Source organism: Danio aesculapii, chromosome 3 (genome assembly GCF_903798145.1).
Source record: "Danio aesculapii chromosome 3, fDanAes4.1, whole genome shotgun sequence".
Taxonomy (NCBI): Eukaryota; Metazoa; Chordata; class Actinopteri; order Cypriniformes; family Danionidae; genus Danio; species Danio aesculapii.
The window spans coordinates 52,432,109-52,452,006 of NC_079437.1; the positions used below are offsets into that span (position 1 = coordinate 52,432,109).

The 19,898-nt window shown below is 35.0% G+C and overlaps 1 protein-coding gene across 1 annotated transcript in view; it reads left to right on the plus strand.

Moving 5' to 3' along the window:
- The first annotated feature begins 18,218 nt into the window (after window positions 1-18,218).
- Window positions 18,219-19,898, plus strand: part of shisa9b (shisa family member 9b) — a 79,241-nt gene continuing 77,561 nt past the window's right edge. The window contains exon 1 of the mRNA XM_056452309.1: window positions 18,219-18,844. Within this exon, the coding sequence (XP_056308284.1) occupies window positions 18,219-18,844 (626 nt within the window). The remainder of the gene's footprint in view (window positions 18,845-19,898) is intronic.

Consider the following 19,898-nt stretch of genomic DNA (forward strand, 5'->3'; position numbering starts at 1 on the left):
GTGTTTTCTGTTTATTTTGCTTTCTTATTGCACCATGGGAGCTTGTTCTCTGCCTCGACAGCTTTTGTTGAAAAGTTTAACAAAGTGACTTTTATTGAAATTTTAGTAGTTTGAGTAGGGCGAGGAACTTTGTCACCCGGCACGAAATCCAAGAGAACATCGAGAGAAGCCAAATGAGATCTGTTTCGGATACTTCCTTGAAGCCTACCTAGGGAGGTGTTCTGGGCTATTCCCACCGGGAGGAGGCCCTGGGGAAGACCCATCATACCCTGGAGGGACTATGTCTTGCCTGTGAATGCCTTGGGATCCCCTGGAGGAGCTGGAAGAAGTGTCTGGAGAGAGGGAAGTCTGCTGAGGTTTCTCCTGAGTCTGCTGCTCCTGTGACCTGGCCCCAGATTTAGTGGGAGACAATGAACGGATGGATGGACTCGAGAAATGAACAGATCAAATATTTTTCCGGCTTTGACTGCATATTATTGGCTAATGTCTTTCATGTGATGAAGGAACGATTCAAACCAAGAACTCGAGAGGTCAATGGATCAAATTTTTTTCTGGCTCTTATTGCATAGGTTTGGCTTTTTTCTTTCATGTGAGGAATGAATGACTCAAACCGAGGATTCAAGAGATCCTGAATCAAATTTTTTTCCGACTATATATGATTGGCTTATGTCTTTCACGTGATGAACAAACAACTCAAACCTGATAAAACACCCAAAAAAGGAACTAATCTTTCACCCCAACTGCACAATGTGCGCATGAGTTAATGAACGAATCACTCCCTGAGAGGACTCATTGTTCTTGAGTCACATAAAAGATTCAATCTAAAATGAACAAATTGTTCAAGAATGATCCATCACTAATGGAAAGTTGAGATGATTTTAAGAGTTCACACTTAGCTGATGATTTATTAAAAGCTTGTTTGGCATGCTGTCCCGGGAGAGAGAGCTCAGGTAGAGTGAGAGGGGAGATTGACCTCAGGTAGATCCCAAAAACTCCTCGACTGACTGGCTAAGGTGAACTTCTTTGTGAAGGAAAGATACTGATTCTGGGAGCTAGACAAATTGCCCGTTTGGCTTAGTCTGTTACATATAATGCATACTGTACCTTTGGATGTTAGGAAGAACCCAGGGGAAACCCACACAGAGACAAGAGGCAGTGTTCTTGTTGTGGGGTAACAGTGCTAACCAATGGGCTACCGTGTTGCCCAATCTAGGAGAAAAGATAAATGTGGAATGAACACTGTGGTTGCTTATACTAACTTAGGAATCATATGATTGGAGGATCATGATTAGCTAATGTGGGAGCGGCTGTGGTTAATTTAGAAATAAACTTTACATATTAAACTTTACATTTTGGTTGTTCATGCAAAATATGGTAAACAAAACAAAACAAAAAAAAACAGTAATGACAGCATGGTGACTTAGTAGTTAGCACTGTCACCTCGCAGCAAGAAATTCGCTGGTTCGTGTCCTGGCTGGGTCAGTTGGCATTTCTGTGTGGGTTTCCCCCACAGTCCAAAGACATGCACTATAGGTGAAGTGGATAAACTAAATTGGCTATAGTGTATGTGTGTGAACGAGGGTGTATGGGTGTTTCACAGTACTGGGTTGCAGCTGGAAAGACATCCGCTGTGTAAAACATATGCTGGATAAGTTAGCGGTTTATTTCGCTGTGGCAACCCCTGATGAATAAAGAGACTAAGGCGAAGGAAAATGGATTAATCTTATATAATATGTTTAAGCTTAAAGATGCTGTATCTAGGCTTGACACCAAGTGGTTGAACTAGGTAACTGCACGTAAGTGCAGGTTGCCAGATTAAAGAAATCAACATGACCAAGCATGTCTGACTATCAAGCCTACACTAACGACACATGATAAAGGAAATATTTTCCATGTTAGGAGTTTCCATGTTAAAAGGAGAGCGACGCCTGATATTTCTGACATCGATCACGTACATTTTACTGATTTTTCACAGCTACCGACATGGAAAGAACCTATATGAGAATATATAAACATACATGAAACCTATTTGCAGTATATACACATTTCTAAACATAATAGTTTTAATAATTCCTTTCTAATAACTGATTTATTTTATCTTTGCCATGATGACAGTAAATATTATTTGACTAGATATTTTTCAAGACACTTCTATACAGCTTAAAGTGACATTTAAAGGCTTAACTAGGTTAATTAGGCAAGTTATGGTATAATGATGGTTTGCTCTGTAGACTCAAAAAATTAAAAAAAATATATGGTTTAAAGGGGCTAATAATTTTGACCTTAAAATGGTTTTTAAAAAATGTAAAAAAATAAATAAAACATTTTATTCTAGCTGAAATAAAACAAATGAGACTTTCTCCAGAAGAAAATGTTCTTGCTCTGTTGAACATCATTTGGGAAATATTTAAAAAAGTAAAAAATGTCAAAGGGGGGCTAATAATTCTGATTTCAACTTATTGCTGCATATATGCATATATATGCAAAATTGAGGTGCATATATGTGCATATACAGGCCATATAGGTCTCCAGTATTGCTTCTTAATATCCACATATAAGCCCTATACGGTATGTACATACAAGATAAGTCTTCTACATGCTCATATCTCACTTTAGTAACTCTCGCCACCCGTGGTCTTCATTCTTTATCTGGACTTTTGCTGTATCAGCCATGCTGTAAACTAAAGACTATGGGTGGTCGTGCTTTTTCGCACAGTGCGCCTAAGCTATGGAATGGCCTGCCCATCAGTATCCTCCAGGTGCTCTGGTTTCTCCAACAGTTCAAAGACATGCGATTTTTGAATGTACGGTTGAATAAACTAAACCGTAGTCTATGTGTGGAAATGAGTGTGTATGAATGTTTCTCAGCACTGGGTTGCAGCTGGAAGGGAATCTGCTGTGTAAAACACATCCTGGATAAGTTGGTGGTTCATTCCACTGTGGTGACCCCTGATTAATAAAGTGACTACGCTTAAGGAAAATGAATAAATGAATGAATTTCATACAAGAAGACTAACCACAGGCAGCAGACAGATTCAACCACATATTGTGTAGTAGTGACAATGATGTCACTGATGATGTCAAGAGACGGTCTCCACAATTGCTTTACACATTTTTCACTTTAAATACTCCTCTGTGGGTTGCTGCTACATATCTTGAAATCATATTATTAAACTGAGTCACTGTCTGGTTCCTTTTCACAAGAGAGCGTCATGCACAGCACCGTGTCCTTTTCTAGCGAGCAGCGAGTGATGGAGGGCTCACGTCACACTCCACATGGCCAGAGACAGAGATCAGCCAGGCCTGACAGCAGGTTGGAGGAATGACGGACGGCAGATGCTGAGCTCCAGACTATAAGCTCATTGAGTGGCATGGGGGAAAAAGTGGCCTGTAAACTAAAGTGTAGGATGCATAGGGTTTTTTTTTTTTTCTGTGGTTATGTGATATTTCATATTTGGTAAAAATACTAACTAACTAATTAACTAACTAAATAAATAAACAAATAAATAAACAAAATAAAATAAAATAAATAAATATAAAAAAAATTATAAATAAGAAAAATAAAAATACTAAACAAATAAAATAAATAAAAACTAAGTAAATATGAAATAAATAAATGTAAAAATATAAAAAAAATAAATTCATACATATAAAATAAATAAATACTAAACAAATAAATAAATAAATGATGAAATAAATAAATTAATTAAAAAATGTTTTAAACAAAATGAATAAATAAATTCATACATAAAAAATAAATAAATGAATAGTAAATAAATCAAATAAGTGAATAAATGAATAAATATAAAAATAAATGCATGTAAAAATACTAAATAAATCAAATAAATAATGAAATAAATATTAAATAAATAAATATAAATAAAAAATATTAAATAAAATAAATAAATGCATACATATAAAATAAATAAATACTAAATAAAATAAATCAATAAATGCATACACATAAATGTAAATGAATACATAAAAATAAATAAATGTAAAAAAATCCAAAGTAAAATAAATAAATGCATACATATTAAATAAATAAATAAATAAATAAATAAATAAATAAATGAATGAATGAATAAATAAACAGTAATTTTAGTTTTAATACACTGTAAAAAGGTGTTAATTAACAGTTGTATGACCATGGTCACATTATATTTTAATGTTTCCTCGTCACAGTGTAACTATTTATTTAACTGTTGAATAATATTAATGAATTCAGGTTTTGGGTTAGGTTTTGCAGTCATGCGGGTTAAGTTTGAGGTTAGTTAAGCGTAACTATCATTAATTAATCGTAATTACTATAGTAACTACACAATAGCCGCGTTTCCACTATCGCGCCTAAAGCGAGCGAGCCAGGGTGAGCCAAGGCCAGTCGCGTTTCCACTATCACTTCCGGGGCGTAATCGGGCCAAAGCGGGGCTTCCTTGGGGCCAGCGTCCGGCCTTTTTCGGCCCGCCGAATACCTTGGGCCAAGAAGGGCCAACTGGGGCTTCGGGGCGGGGTTACGTACAAAGGTGGAGTTTTCCTGTCAGGTAAAGAGGAGACAAGATGCTTTCTTCCCTTACATTTGTTTTGCTATCGCGCTTGATCAACTCACTCGCCTTGCAGCCAAAATCTGTGTTCGAAGTAAATGCCGCCGAACTCGAATGTCCTTATCCAGGGATCGCTGTCTGGCCTTACACCAACAGACCACAAACAGTAAAAAAGCAATCGCTTCGGTGTTCTCCATCTTCCAGCTCTCGTAGTGATGCCAGGTTGTGTTTGTGGTTATAATTTGAGTTTTTTGCATAGACTGTAAAATATATGGACAGAGTATCCGTGACGTCACCCATAGGTTTCTGAAGAGCGCAAAAGAAGCCACAAGTAGGCGCGGCCAACCGTCGCCATTTTGTTCGCGCGTCATCGCACCCACGGCGGGATACCAAACAAGGGCAAAGAGGCGGAGAGTGGGAGGAGCTACAGACACCTGCTGGCACTTTGCTTAGACCCTATGCTTAGACCTGGCAGACAGACTTTACTTTGGGAGAAATGCTTGATACTTTATTACCCGCGACTCGTTTGTGTTCTGACCACATGTGCTTGGCTGTACACTATATCAATAAAGTGTTTAGACTTTCAAAAACACTGTAGTAATACATTGAGCCACTAAACATTGTTCTTATGACGTTTTTCTACAGGAGGAAAACGCAAATTACTTCCAAACACTTCAGATGTGTGTGTGTGTTAGTAAATGCAAGACTATTGATAAAATCCAGCACAACACTGTATGACAACGCTTCAGATGACTGTTCTAGAGCCTACAGCTAATCAATCGGTCACATTCTGGAGTGCTTTACGGGTCTAAAGAAAAATATTAATGATAAATGATCTTAAATAAAACAAATACATTTATAGAGATGGTATACAAGTATATAACTTTACTCACATGGGAAACGGAGGCCACGTAAACGGTTTGTGAGCACAATTAAATGCACACAGCATCCCATATCATCTGATAATTGTAAGAAATAAGTCCAAAAGGCAGCTGACTGTGTAAAGCCACATAAAACAAAACAAAAATACGATGAATATGCCGAGATCAGTGGCTAATCTGCCGGATTCAGCTGAGGTGAAGTGACGGCGACCAGCGAGACCTAGCTGTCACTCAAGTGGCCACGCCCTTAATTATGCAAACTTAATATAACCTAATATAAAGGAAATGGATGAGTTATAAAAAAATTCACCCCCTCACAGTTGTCATGGAGGGTAATAATGGCTATATGAACCAAAATCGTTCTTTGTACCAGGCTGTAAACACCTTTTTTTCTGCTGTAAAGTTGGCCATTCTAATAGTGGGCTCAATTGCAACTTGCTCTATTATGGAGCCAGGACTAGCGGAATTTTGATGAATTGCAGTTTCTGTTACTTCCGTATTGGCTTCCCGAGGGAGAGCGGGAGGTTGCCGCTTGGTTTTTTGTTCCCGCTGAAGTGGGCGGGTTGTGTGACGGGTTGTGACGTTTGATTCGGGGGACGTTCTGGGGGCGGTGTTTGCGTGACGCGCTGCGAGCAACTAGCCCGACAGTGGAAACGCGACATGATTTCTGCCTCATTTCTCAACCTACCGGGCTGTGGCCCGGCCTGGCCCGATTAAAGCCCTGGCTCGCACTGGCCCGATAGTGGAAATGCGGCTATTGTGTAACAAGACTATAGCTTGAAATAAAGTGTTACACTGTATTTTAACAGAGATTAACAGTTCTGTTTATTTACACTTTAAAATTTTGCTTTGACTGCATCTGATGTTGAAAATGTATATCAGGGGATTTTTATGGATACTTTCAGTTTTGCAGTCAAACGATATACCAGTGTTATTGCTAACACTGCTTCTAAGATTATTTTCATGGTGAGACAATTACAGTTAGAGGTAGATTATATTACATTTTTACAATTGTTTTGCTAAAAACTCTAAACCTGTATTTGGTTAAACAGTAGGCCTGCACAATATTGGAAAAATCTGATATTGCAATATTTTATTTTTCTTCATGCAATAAATATTGTGATATAAATACAGATTCACAAGAGAGTTTGAATATCTCTATTTGACAGATTTCTGGGGAGTCTAACAGTATTCAGGTACAGAAATTATATTTTAATCAAATATATAAAAATACTTAGATCAATGCAAAAAAAAAAAAAAAAATGTGGTAACACTTTATTTTGATGGTCAATTTGAGTTTTAGTAGACTGTCTGCTTAATATCTGTTAATACTGCTGCTAAACAGACATTTAACTGACTATAAGAAACTTTGCAAGTACAATAGTCTAAGGCAACCTAACAGTCTGCTTATAATCTAATGAGAATTAGTTGGCATGTGGATGCAATGTAACTTAAATTCAACAAACGGGCCATATGGTTACCCTTTATAGTAAGGTCTGATTTGTTAACATTAATGTATTTAACAACCTGACCTAAGAATGAACAATACTTGTACAGCATGTATTTATCATAGTTCAACATTTTATAATGACTTATTAAAATTTCAAGTTGTGTTTGTTAACATTTGTTAATGACTGATGTAACAACAATAAAAAAAACATAATACTTGTATTGTTCATTGTTTGTTACATTAACTTAACATTAACTATTTGCTATTTGTTTTAGTCAGGGTTAGTTTATAGTTTAAGCTAAATATATGCAAACTAGCTTTTACAAATAGTTGTCAAAGCTTAGCTTTACTAAACTAAACTAAACTAAAATATTAGCATAAAATTAATAAAAATCTATATACTGTTTAGGAGTATTTACTGTATAAACTAAAACCCAACAGATAAATTTATCAAATGAAATGAGTGAGGTTAACTCAAAATTGACTGAAAGTTAGTTCTACTCAATTGAAAAGAGTTTCGAACTCAGCGTTGAAGATAATGAGTTAATTAAATACATCATTACTTCAATTTAAATTAAGTAAGTTCACAGTACTCATATACAGTTGAAGTCAGAATTATTAGCCCCCGTGTTTAACAGAGTTTAAATGATGTTTAACAGAGCAAGGAAATTTTCACAGTATGTCTAATAATATTATTAATAAATTTGAATTATTATTAATATATTTGAATGAATTTGAATAAAAAAAATCTGAATAAAAATTTTTAAATAGAATAAAAGTAGTTATAAATTTTTTTAAAAACCATTTTAAGGTCAAAATTATTAGCTTCTTTAAGCTATAATTTTTTTTCGACTGTCTACAGAACAAATCATCGTTATACAACAACTTGCCTAATTACCTAACCTGCCTAGTTAACTTGATAAACCTAGTTAAGCCGTTAATTATCACCTTAAGCTGTATAAATATCTAGTAAAATGTTATTTACTGTCATCATGGCAAAGATAAAACAAATCAGAAACGAGTTTTTAAAACTATTATGTTTTAAATTGTGTTGAAAAATTGAGGAAAAAAATAAACTGGGAGGCTAATAATTCTGACTTCAACTGTAGATTAGTTTTTTTTAACTCAAATGGTTTGTAGCAATCGGTTTCCTCAAACAGTTTGAGTTGCCTTAACTTTTTACAGTACTCGGTTGGTTTGAGTTCTCTTCATTTAATGGGTTTTATTGTGCTCAAATTGCTTAATTTACTCAAATGGATTAAGTTATAAACAAACCAATTAAAATAATATCCAATTCAAACACTTAACTAATAGAGCCCACAATATTTAATACTTTATTGATATTCCATCTCACATATTACACATTACCTTACACATATTATCCACATTACAAAGCATAACATAGTCTGATTTCACTTGTGAATATTTACAGAAATCTTTATAATGATTTTAACAACCCTGAAAGGATACAAGAGGTTTAAAAGGTTAAATGATGTATAAAAATAACCAGCAACATTTGTGCAAACACTATCTGAGAATGGCGATTTGAAAACGTATTTAAGATTTGGTTTTATCTGTCAGGTGACCTTTTCTCAGGGCCGCACAGTATTATTCGGCCCCAGCCGGAATCCATAAATCCTATTCATTCAAGATATACTGCCGCCGCTAAAACAGTCTGGCCAAGAAGTAAAGTATCGACAAGCTAAATTGGGCGTGATGTTTCATTGCTCACCATTTGCCATTCTTCCAAAGCCAAAGTGACGCAAGTCAGAGCTTTTTCAATGCCATGGTCTGATCAGCATCTCCGAGACGCTCGTGCATGGTTTCATCTCTCTAAACAAACTTTGGTTCAAATCCCGGAGGAACGACTGCACTATTTACAGCAGTCTTTAAAGATACAAAGCGGAAAAAGAGCCACGAATCCCCTGACAGCCAATTGTGAATAAAGAAGCTTTCTGCGGCTCGGACGAACATCAAACGCAGATGAGCTGCATTTCTCAGGTGGCAGATGGTGCTTTCAAAAACACTGTTAAAATTCCAGATTAACACCCGCTCCCAAAATAAATGATCTATGACAAACTTTGTGTACGTTTGTGCGTGATCAAGGCCTCTCATTGTGATGGTGATAACAGAGAACTTGACAAATAAACAATAGCTGAGCATGCAAATGACTGCGCTATCTGCAGTCTATGGAGAGCACTGGAGAATTCGTCCTGAAAACTGCATTGACAGTATCAGTTTTAGTCATGAATATCTTCCTTTTTGATGTGCTGAAAGTGTTGCTTTCAATTACATTGCATTAAACTGATCTAAACTTAACTGAAACATGGATAACTTACAGTATTTTGATCCTTCAAATAAGCAAAAACGTTGTTGTAACAATGGGTTTGACAGCAGGGGTAGGGTTCAAATGCAGCATTTATAAAGCTTATAGTCAGGCAGACAAGGTTAGTACAGGAGCAAACAGTAGCATAAAGATGATTCAAAAGAATAGCCGTATTAAGCGAAGAGGTCGAAGCAGGAGACAAAGCAAACATATACAGTAAACTAACAATGGGTCAAAAACATAGCAAAACAAGACAAAACACAGGAACTGCTTTGTAATGCTCACTGTTGATAACAAGACTCAGCACTGGAAGTGTGTGAATGGTGTTTATATAGTCCATGTAATCAGCGGTGATGATCTGCAGCTGTGTGTGTGTAATTTGAAGGTGAACTGAAGCTAGTGTGTGACTGCAGGGCATGATGAGATTTGTAGTCTTGTTCAGTAGCAAATGTGATGTGTAGAGTGCCCTCTAGTGTGTCTGGTGGGCATTCCACTTGGTGATTGTGACAGTTGTAATGACTTAAGTAAGTGCTTAATTTGATCCGGATCTTGCTGGATCCTGCTTCGGAAAATGTCAGATATTCGTGTTTTGAGTTGGGTATTTATTTTTTAGTAGATCAGGTATTAACTTGTGGATGGTGCATACCTATGTGTGTTTGTGTGTGTGAGAGAGAAACAATATTTTCAGCCTATCGGCTTTCTTATGTTTACAATCCCAATTAATTGGTTGGCGATTGTTTCGTGTGCAGTGAGCAGCAAAAATAAACAATAGCATAGTGGCCAACCTATTTGTATTTTCAAAATTACAAAGAGGCAGTCAAGCATATTTTCATTTTATAAAACCAAGAGTAAATCTGATAATAAGCTTGATCAAAAGAGATCTTGAGAAGATGAAACTGCGCGAATGGATCAGGATAGCGGGAGACAGAAGCAAATCGATCTCAAGTCAGCCAACATGACAGAAGAGGTAATTGTGGGCTTTTGTTGAAGACTAGACAGAGTGAGTCGTTTAATTATTTTTTTCACTTGTAACATAATAGTAAAGTGAACTGAATAGTGATTGTTCATACGATTTATGTTTGTTGCTACATGTTTTTATTATCCATGACTGACCTATAACATTATGTGACACAAAATAATTTAAGACCAACCAGAAATGTGATGCTGTTTTTTTTTGCGGTATCACTGAAGGATGTTATGTTCAGGGAAAACTGAAATTGTTTGGTGGATGTCAGTCATGTTACCCTTTATTTCCTGATTTTGTTCTGGGAATTATTCACCTACAGATTAAACACTGGGTGTAACTGCATGTCTCAAGCTGCATTTTGACCGTCTTTCAAACATAAGCAGGCGCAGCAATTGGAACCTAATTGACTTTTTTTACGCTAAAGTTATGCCGACTGTGGTTCAATAACAGAAAAGATTAGTTCCTAAGTCTTGAGTCTTCACATTATCGAGTCATCCATTCAGCCAGTGGCAGCACCAATGACTGACAGCTGATTGTGATCCGTCCACACAAACGTTTCCATTTCATATACTTCTCTAGGTTTCAGGATGAAATGGATGAAATTGTATATTATCCAGCCTGCTGTCTGCTGTGTGCAAGTCACTTATGAACACATTTTCACCATTTTTCATGTCAATCGCCAATGTTACTCTATTATGATGCCTGTAGACAAAATGGCTGAAAGCGACAGGGGGCACAGGATATTGCTGTTATGATTGAACAAATCGCATGTCGATCAAACTGCTGGCGAAGGGTCAGTTGTTTCAAGACTTCCAGTCTCATTCACTTCCATTGATTTTTACCTGTAAACTTTTATTAGATTGTTTTTATGTATGTATAGTCATAAACCCAATTGCTTGCAGAGCAGGTACTTTGACTGTTTATTTTGGTTTGTTATTCTTAGTAATCTACCCCATATGCAAATGAATCTGAAATCTTAAACAACAACAAAAAAAACCTTCCACTTCCACATTGTAGGCGAATACTGCTAGTTCCACTCTAAAACCATGTTTCTCACCCATGTTCCTGGAAGACCACCATTACTGCATGTTTTGATTGTCTCCTTTGTCTGTCACACCCATTAAAGGTCTTTGGTGTGTTTGGTTCAGGAGACACTTGAAAGTGCGAGAGCTGGTGGTCCTTCAGGATTGTAGTTGAGAAACACTGCTCAAAAATATACGTTTTTTTCAACTAGATATGGACAAAACTCAACCCCAAATTTAATAAATATTTAGTAAATGTTTAACATACTTTACATAGAACTTCTAAAGAATCTGTAGTCGACACTAATAACCTAATGGTTACGTGTGTTGTCATATTACCAAGGTGTTCATGGTAACCCAATTTGATTTTTGCCAATTCTTCCTCTCACTATCTTCTCCCCATGATTTTCTGTCAGTACTCTCCACTGTTCTATCATTTAAATATTCAATAAAGAACCTGTAATGACTCTCCAGCTATTTTTTTAGGGTGGCTATGGAGTTATATGCTATGCTATATAGCACCTTGAGCTCAAAGAACTGCTGGAGAACCATTACAGGCTCTTTATGGTTCTACAGCACTTAAACAGTTTGCTATGATTTCAAGCCAAAGAACCGCTAAAGAACCTTTTTATTTTTTTGTGTGGGTTTGTCCATATGTTATCCAAGTTTTGACAGAAAGAACGCAGAAAATTTTGATGTGTCGTTATTCCCTTTTTCATTTATACTTCTGCATCGAGTGATCAGTGTGACCTGCAATACCTGCCTTGTGCTTAGTTGTGCATTTACTGTATACTTCTGTATACTACTGTATACTGCGTGCTGTTTGTGTAGCTCTGCACACTGTAAAAAATTACACAATAAATTAGTCCTGACATCATATGCTTTTAGGTCCTTGTAACTTATTAAGATATAAGTTAATCATGTTCTAACTTAAATTTATACGTTTCACAAGCTGTTTTAAGTCAGTTTAACATAATATACTGTAAGTTCAATGGACTCATGAAGTTAATTTTATTCAGTTTAAAAATTTAAAACAACCAGGATTTTTTACAGTGTAATAACATGTCCGAAACACTAGCTGGCAGTAGGTTATGTTATGTTCCTCTGTGTCAAGTTTCTTCGTGGGTGTTTTGTTTTTTCAATATGCTTGTTCAGAGGTGGGAACCAGTGGATTTGCAACAACTTCAATCATAAGGTAAACACAAAATAAAATTTTTCATCTGGAGCTCCATCACGGGACTCAACACTTGTAAACAATCGCTCCATTGAGCTCGATGCTCTCAGCACCTCCCACACTTGTCACAGCTACCCAAGCCGACCAATCCCAGAGCTAGCGAGAGTCACTTCAAAGGCTATGCAACCGGACCATACCATATGTGCGGTAGCATAGAAGTACTTGTCTTGACACAGAAGTATAAATTAGCCTTTAGAGGAAAACCTAACTTGTTATGTTCTTGTATTAATAATTCATCATAAGAGGGTGCTATGGGCTACTCTGTTGGGACATATAAAAGGTGTACAGGAAGAATTGAAAGTGAGCAGCCATGTGGCATTCTGACATTGTTTATTGTTGAGCTTTGACGGTAGTAAATCTGTGAAATGTAACTTCTGAAATCTGATTCTACAAGCTTGTTTGGACATACAGTACATAACAAGATGGCAATGAGGATTTTACTATTTTGAATGGCAGATGGCCTACACCACTGAAACAATCAGGAACAAAGGAAACATGAGGACTATGTATACCACACATACCTGTGAGCACATGATTTGAAACAACCAATGAGAAATGAGAAGAAACAAGAAAGCAACAAGAAGACAAGGCTAAAACAAATAGACATGACAAGACATGACAACAAGACATCCATAAACACAGGTTATATGCAAACATACTCATGAACACACGTTTAGTTATTGGATTAGATTGCAAATTCAAAATGTACAATTTTTTGGCCCCTTTTTTGTACAGTGGGGAAAACAAGTATTAAACACGTCACCATTTTTTTCAGAAAACATATTTTTAAAGATGCTGTTGAATTGAAATTTTCACCAGCTGTTGGTAACAAGCAAAGGAATCCATTTATGAAAAGAAAACAAATCGAATTAGTTTACAAATTAGATCATGCATAAAATGAAATGATGCAGGGAAAAAGTATTAAACACATGAAGAAAGGGAGGTGTAGAAAGGCAGTGAAAGCCCAGATAGCAGCTGAAATCTCTCAGTAGTTCTTCAGCAACCCTCTGCCCTTCCCTTATTGTAAATTAATATCAGCTGCTTCACTCCGACATCTCCATTATCAGGAGGATGAAGATGAAAATAGAGTGGATAATTCAGCAAGGCAATGATCTAGAACACAGCCAAGGAAACTCTCAAATGTTTTCAGAGAAAGAAATCAAGCTGTAGAATGGCCCAGCCAACCACCTGACTTGAATCCAGTTGAGAATACAAAATAAGATCAGATTTCATAGACGAGACCCACAGAACCATCAAGATTTTTACTCTCTGTTGTAGTTTGTGAAAAACTCCAGAGCAATGCATTTGACTTCATTCTTCACATGAGTCGTCTTTATTCATATATAGCATTGAATGCAAGAAAAAAAAAAATTTTCAGTGTATTAATATATCATTGGTTAAATAATACTGTATCTGTTAAAATATATCAAATAATCATTGATATTATCAAATTATATTACATTTAAAATTATTAAATTTAAATAAAATACAAGGTCTTTTGATCTATATATATTGAATTTTTTTTCTGTTTTAAATATTTCCCAAAAGATGTTTAACAGAGCAAGGAAATGTTCACAGTATGTCTGATAACATTTTTTCGTCTGGAGAAAGTCTTATTTGTTTTATTTTGGCAAAAATAAAATCAGTTTTTAATTTTTTAAAATCCATTTTAAGGTCAAAATTATTAGCCCCTTTAAGCTAACTTTTTTTTCGACTGTCCACAGAACAAACCATCATTATACAATAACTTGCCTAATTACCCTAACCTGTCTAGTTTACCTAATTAACCTAGTTAAGCCATTAAATGTAAATAAATAAATATAAATATAAATAAATATATATATGTATATCTATATATATATATATATATATATATATATATATATATATATATATATATATATATATATATATAAATATATAGATATATATATATATATATATATATATATATATATATATATATATATATATATATATATATATATATATATATATATATATATATATATAGATAGATAGATAGATATATATATATATCCCCATTTCATCTCATATCAAGAAAAAAGGCCATTATTTAGTCAAGATAACAAAATAGAGCTCTCAAAATCTTTATCATTTCTGAAAGACATATTCGGTCTCCAGAGAGAAAAGGCCTGCTGGGATGCACAACAGAAAAATGGGATAATTCACTATGTATTGACCTTTAAACAATGGGGTGCATCTCCTGCGCAAACCATCATTCAGCTTCAGCTCTCCTTTATACAACTTTGACTATCTTTGACGTTTTATGAGTTTGCTCTCTACATGAATGCTCCAAAAGAAGCCATAAGCCTTGCTTTAATGTGAGACACTGCAGGCAAATGCACTGTTTATTCATGCACATGTCACTTCCGAGATTTTAAGCTTTTCATAAAGTGTTTATTTTTTTTTTGTCTAAGGCAAAGAAACTAAAATCTAAAATACTCTTTTAAATACAACACAGGCTCTTTTGTTGCAATTTATCATTTTGTGTCTCTCAATTTTAATTAAAATACAAATAATTCTTTAAAGAAATTAGCCATAAATCTCCAACAGATCTTACTTATACCAAACTGCTCAGATTTATTCCTATCTACTGTATGTTCTGAATTAAAAAAAAGGATACATTCATACATAATATGGCAGATACAACGTTTTATTCTACAATAATTTGTGAAGAAATGTTTATTCCATCCCCCAAATTATGTAGTGTTAAAGAAAGAGATTTCCAAAATACACTTAAAAGGGTAAAAACCCTTTATTTTAATATTTTGAAAAAGGAAAGCAAAATGTTGAGCCTAACTCCATCGAATGTTTTTTTTGTGTGAGAAATGTCAATAAATAATACTTCTTTTGCACATTTAGCCAAAAAATCTTTAATATTTAAATAAATAAATAAATTCCTAATCAATTAACTGACATGATTATCCACTTCAGAATCAATCAATCAATCAATCAATCAATCAATCAATCTATCTATCTATCTATCTATCTATCTATCTATCTATCTATCTATCTATCTATCTATCTATCTATCTATCTATCTATATATATATATATATATATATATATATATATATATATATATATATATGAGGAGTTCAGATGCAAAAACCTCACTTTAAAGGTTATGGGTTAGGGGTTATATTTATATATGTTCTTAAGGTTTTTAAAAAGGGATTCGATTAAACACAATTTGCCTGAATAAATACTACAGTTTACTTCACAAAAATTAAAAAAATGTATCTTTTTCTTGCAGTATTTTCCACAAATTATGGAGTTATAAAAGGAAATTCCTGAAATTCCCCTCTGTAAAAAAACTTACAAAAAAAACAGATTTGTTTGTCCTAAAAATGTTTGCAAATGGGTCCATTTTTAATAATAAAGCCTCAGAGGCACATTTATTACACAATAATTAAAAAGAAATGTTTGCAATTCTTAATATCCTCAATCAACTGGGCAAGTATGTTGATAATATATTAGTTTATTATTTTCACCTGATTTACCTGAAGTGTATTGCTTTAATACAGTTGCATTAGCACTTTTCCCTTCATACAGGTTACAGTTTCTTCCACCTAAGGCAGGTATATTTGTCCTCTCGGAGACAAACAATGCAGATTGCTCGTTCATCTGAATCAGTGTATAATTAGCTTATTCTGAGCTCAGGTCTTGTTTGCTGTGCCAAATGCCCAAAAGGACTGACTGATCCTATAATTTTGTAAATAGAGGCCATACAAAAAACAAGGGATTAGGTCGGAATGTAACAAAATAAAATTGATTTATATCATCTCTCTTGAGATACGCAAGCCTGTCTGGGGGTTGAATTTTAATTGTGTAATCAGATGTGTACTTGCCAGCTTTACAAAGGTCTGCATACAATAAAGACTGTGATCGAAAACCCTGAATCTTGACAATGAATCAAATGGACTGGATGGATTCAATCAGTTTATTAATGTTTAATGTGTGTTACATTCAGATCAGAATTGCAAAGAAAAAATACACAGAAGTCTATGCTTTCATTACATTGCCTAAACACTCAACATATGTTAAAATCAAAACAGTGAAATCTAAAGGAAAAAGATGAGGAGTTTGCAATAATGGACACTTGATCATAAAATGTATTTATTTATTTATTTATTTATTTGGTTTACATTGAGCTTTGTTAAAATGCAAGCACATTTTAATTCTATAGACCATTTCAATGTGGTCATATCATTGGCCCATGAACATTTTCATCTTGTTATCAAACTATTTCATAACTGTAACAAGAGGCAATTCATTCATATCTTAATGTTAAAACAGCAGTCATAACATTATTTATCAATATATGGACCTTTTCGGATTCTCGAAAGCTATAGAAATTAAAAATGTAAAACAGGAAATAGGTTAAAACATTGTTATTGTTTACATCCCTAAAAGTGGACTATCAATGATTTTACATTGCAGCTTCCAAATTATTTTCACATATTAAAAATAATTTGATCAATAAAATGTGCAGGTGTTTCTTGTCAAAATGAACCAGCTAAAAAAATATGTATTTTGTAAAACAATGATTAATTTCCTACATTTTAGGGCTGAATGAATTAGGGCTACAGCCAAATTCATTGATTTTAATATATGTTCTTATTAAACTTTGGACACTCATTCAAAGGAGGGTGTCCACACAGTAAAAAAAAATGCAGGATTCTACACAATTCATTCATGTTGTCCCAACACAAATCAATTAAGTTATCTTAACAAATTCATCCACACATTTTCTTCATGTTGGTACAACACAAATCAGTCAAGTTAACTTAATCGTTTTTACAAATTTAAGTTGATTAAACATATAATATCAAATACGTTGCCCTGCCACAAAATTAAGAATTGTGTTTTTTCACAAAGAATTGTGTTTGTTTTATATTCAATCCACCTATTTTTTTTTAAACAATTAAGTTAACTTGTCAATTTGTGTTGGGACAGATTTGAGGTATTGTGTGTAACCCAGCATCTTTTACAATGTAGGCTACATATGTAATATAGGTGTGCAATATTTGTAATATTGTTGTCCAACAACAACAACAACAACAACAACAACAACAACAACAACAACAACAACAACAACAAAAGGATGGGAACTTATTAAAAACTCTTTGAGAATATTTTGAGATATTTGTATTTATATATTTATGCACGGTATGGTGTATGTATTATTCAAGGTTACAAGAGGTATAACAAGAGGTTTACAAGAGTTTTTTTAGCCAGTTTTACTTTAGTGTTTGACAACTATTTTTAATTTTTATTTAATTTTTATTTTTTTCTGTAAACAATCAGTTCCTGTTAAAGACAGATGATTTGCACGCTGCTACAGTCGCGTTGTTTGTTTGCGAAAACATTTTTACGCGCAACACGTGCTTTACGTAAAAATGACAAAACATGATATTGATAGACATCTTCTGCTCCCCCTCTCTTTCTCTCAATCCTTTTGTTACTTCCATGTGCCCATACTTGGGTCTCTCCCCTCCTCCTTCTCTCATCATTACGCATTCAGTCTCACTCAGCGCTCCGTTCCACAGCCGCTCATTGCGCTCCAGACGTTCCACGCACCCGAGTGCGCAAGACCGCCGCTGATTACGATCGGTTATAATAGTAGAAAAACTCAGTAGTGTTTATTTCAATGACACACTTGGAGCGCTAGGAATTTGCATTAACACGTTCACACATTTGCACGCTCCAAAGCCTCTATTAACCAGCCGTGGCGCAGAAGTATCCTCAAACATGAGCAGCATCATTTCGGATGGCGGTGATGTTCTTGATGGAGATCTGCGTCCTGACACTTCATGACAAAAGACACACAACTCTATCTTTCAGCGTCCGATCAGCCGTGGCAAAGAAGAGAAGAGAAGAGCGCAGGATGAAAAGCACTGGCTTACTCTTGGGCTACTTTTTGATGAAAGTTCTTGTGTGCGACGCGGAGGGAGAGCCAGGCAAAAGCCTGGATGGTGCGGTGACAGCGTCCGGGTCCAACGACTCTAGAGACGGGGAAAACGGCCTTTCCGAGACCCCCCACACGGAGGACAGGTGTCGGGGCTATTACGATGTGATGGGTCAGTGGGATCCTCCGTTCGTGTGCCGGACTGGTAGTTACCTGTACTGCTGCGGGACCTGTGGCTTCAGGTTCTGCTGCGAGTTTAAGAACTCCAGGTTAGATCAAACCACCTGCAAAAACTACGACACCCCGCCGTGGTCCATGACGGGCCGACCACCGCCGAAAATGATGGACCAGCACGACCCGACTAAGGATAAAACCAATTTGATTGTGTATATCATATGCGGAGTAGTTGCTATCATGGCGCTGGTTGGGATTTTCACCAAACTTGGCTTGGAGAAAGCGCATCGACCCCACAGAGAGAACATGTCCAGGTGAGTTGAACAGACGTTCAGTTTAAAAGCTGTTGATTGTTGTCTGTGTGACTGCTGTAGATCTCTGTGAAAATTGATTCAGCCTTACTGTATATCGGGCTGTAGATTCTTTGTTGACATTTTTGGATACTGTTATAATCTGTGTTGTTACGGAGCTGATCTGTTCATCCCAGAGTACAGAAAGAAAACCCAAATTATTATTTTTATTTTTTTATTTCAATGTTGTGAGTTAATCTACACCATGACTGTGTTGCTACTGCATACAGCTTTATGACCTGACTGTATATGCATATCTATTGTTATTTATAAATGTTGTTGTGTATCTGTATTGTTGTGGAGCTGAAAGTTTTATTCATTGGCAAGCAATAAAATACAAATAGAATACAATAATAATACAATATCTCAGCTGTTTATTACAACAACACAAAAAATTAAGCAGCTTTAACTAATAATTATTTAGTAATTAATAATTATTTAGATCCAAATATAGAGTTGAAGTTATAATTATTAGCCCCCGTTTATTTTTTCCCCCAATTTCTGTTTAACAGAGAGATTTTTTCAAGACATTTCTAAACATAATAGTTTTAATAACTCCTTTCTAATAACTGATTTATTTTATTTGACTAGATGTTTTTCAAGACACATCTATACAGCTTAAAGTAACATTTAGTAACAACTTAAAGGCTTAACTAGGTTAATTAGGTTAACTAGGCAGGTTAGGGTAATTAGGCAAGTTATTGTATAGCGATGGTTTGTTCAGTAGACTATCAAAAAAAAAATCAAAGGGGGGCTGATACTTCTGCCTTCAACTGTATATTTTTAATTTCTCTCTTCAAAAATGTTAATTGAATTGTAACCTATTTTCAGTTGGCCAACTTCAACTTTCAACATATTATTATATTGTCCGTATTACCTACTCTGAATCTTGACTTGGATGTGAAAATAACCCTTAATTTAACATTTTAAAATTAATTTTTGCACATTTTAATAGAACATGTTCTTAACTAAGCGCAAGAAAGAATATTAATTCCATTTTGCTCTTTCAGCATTTCAT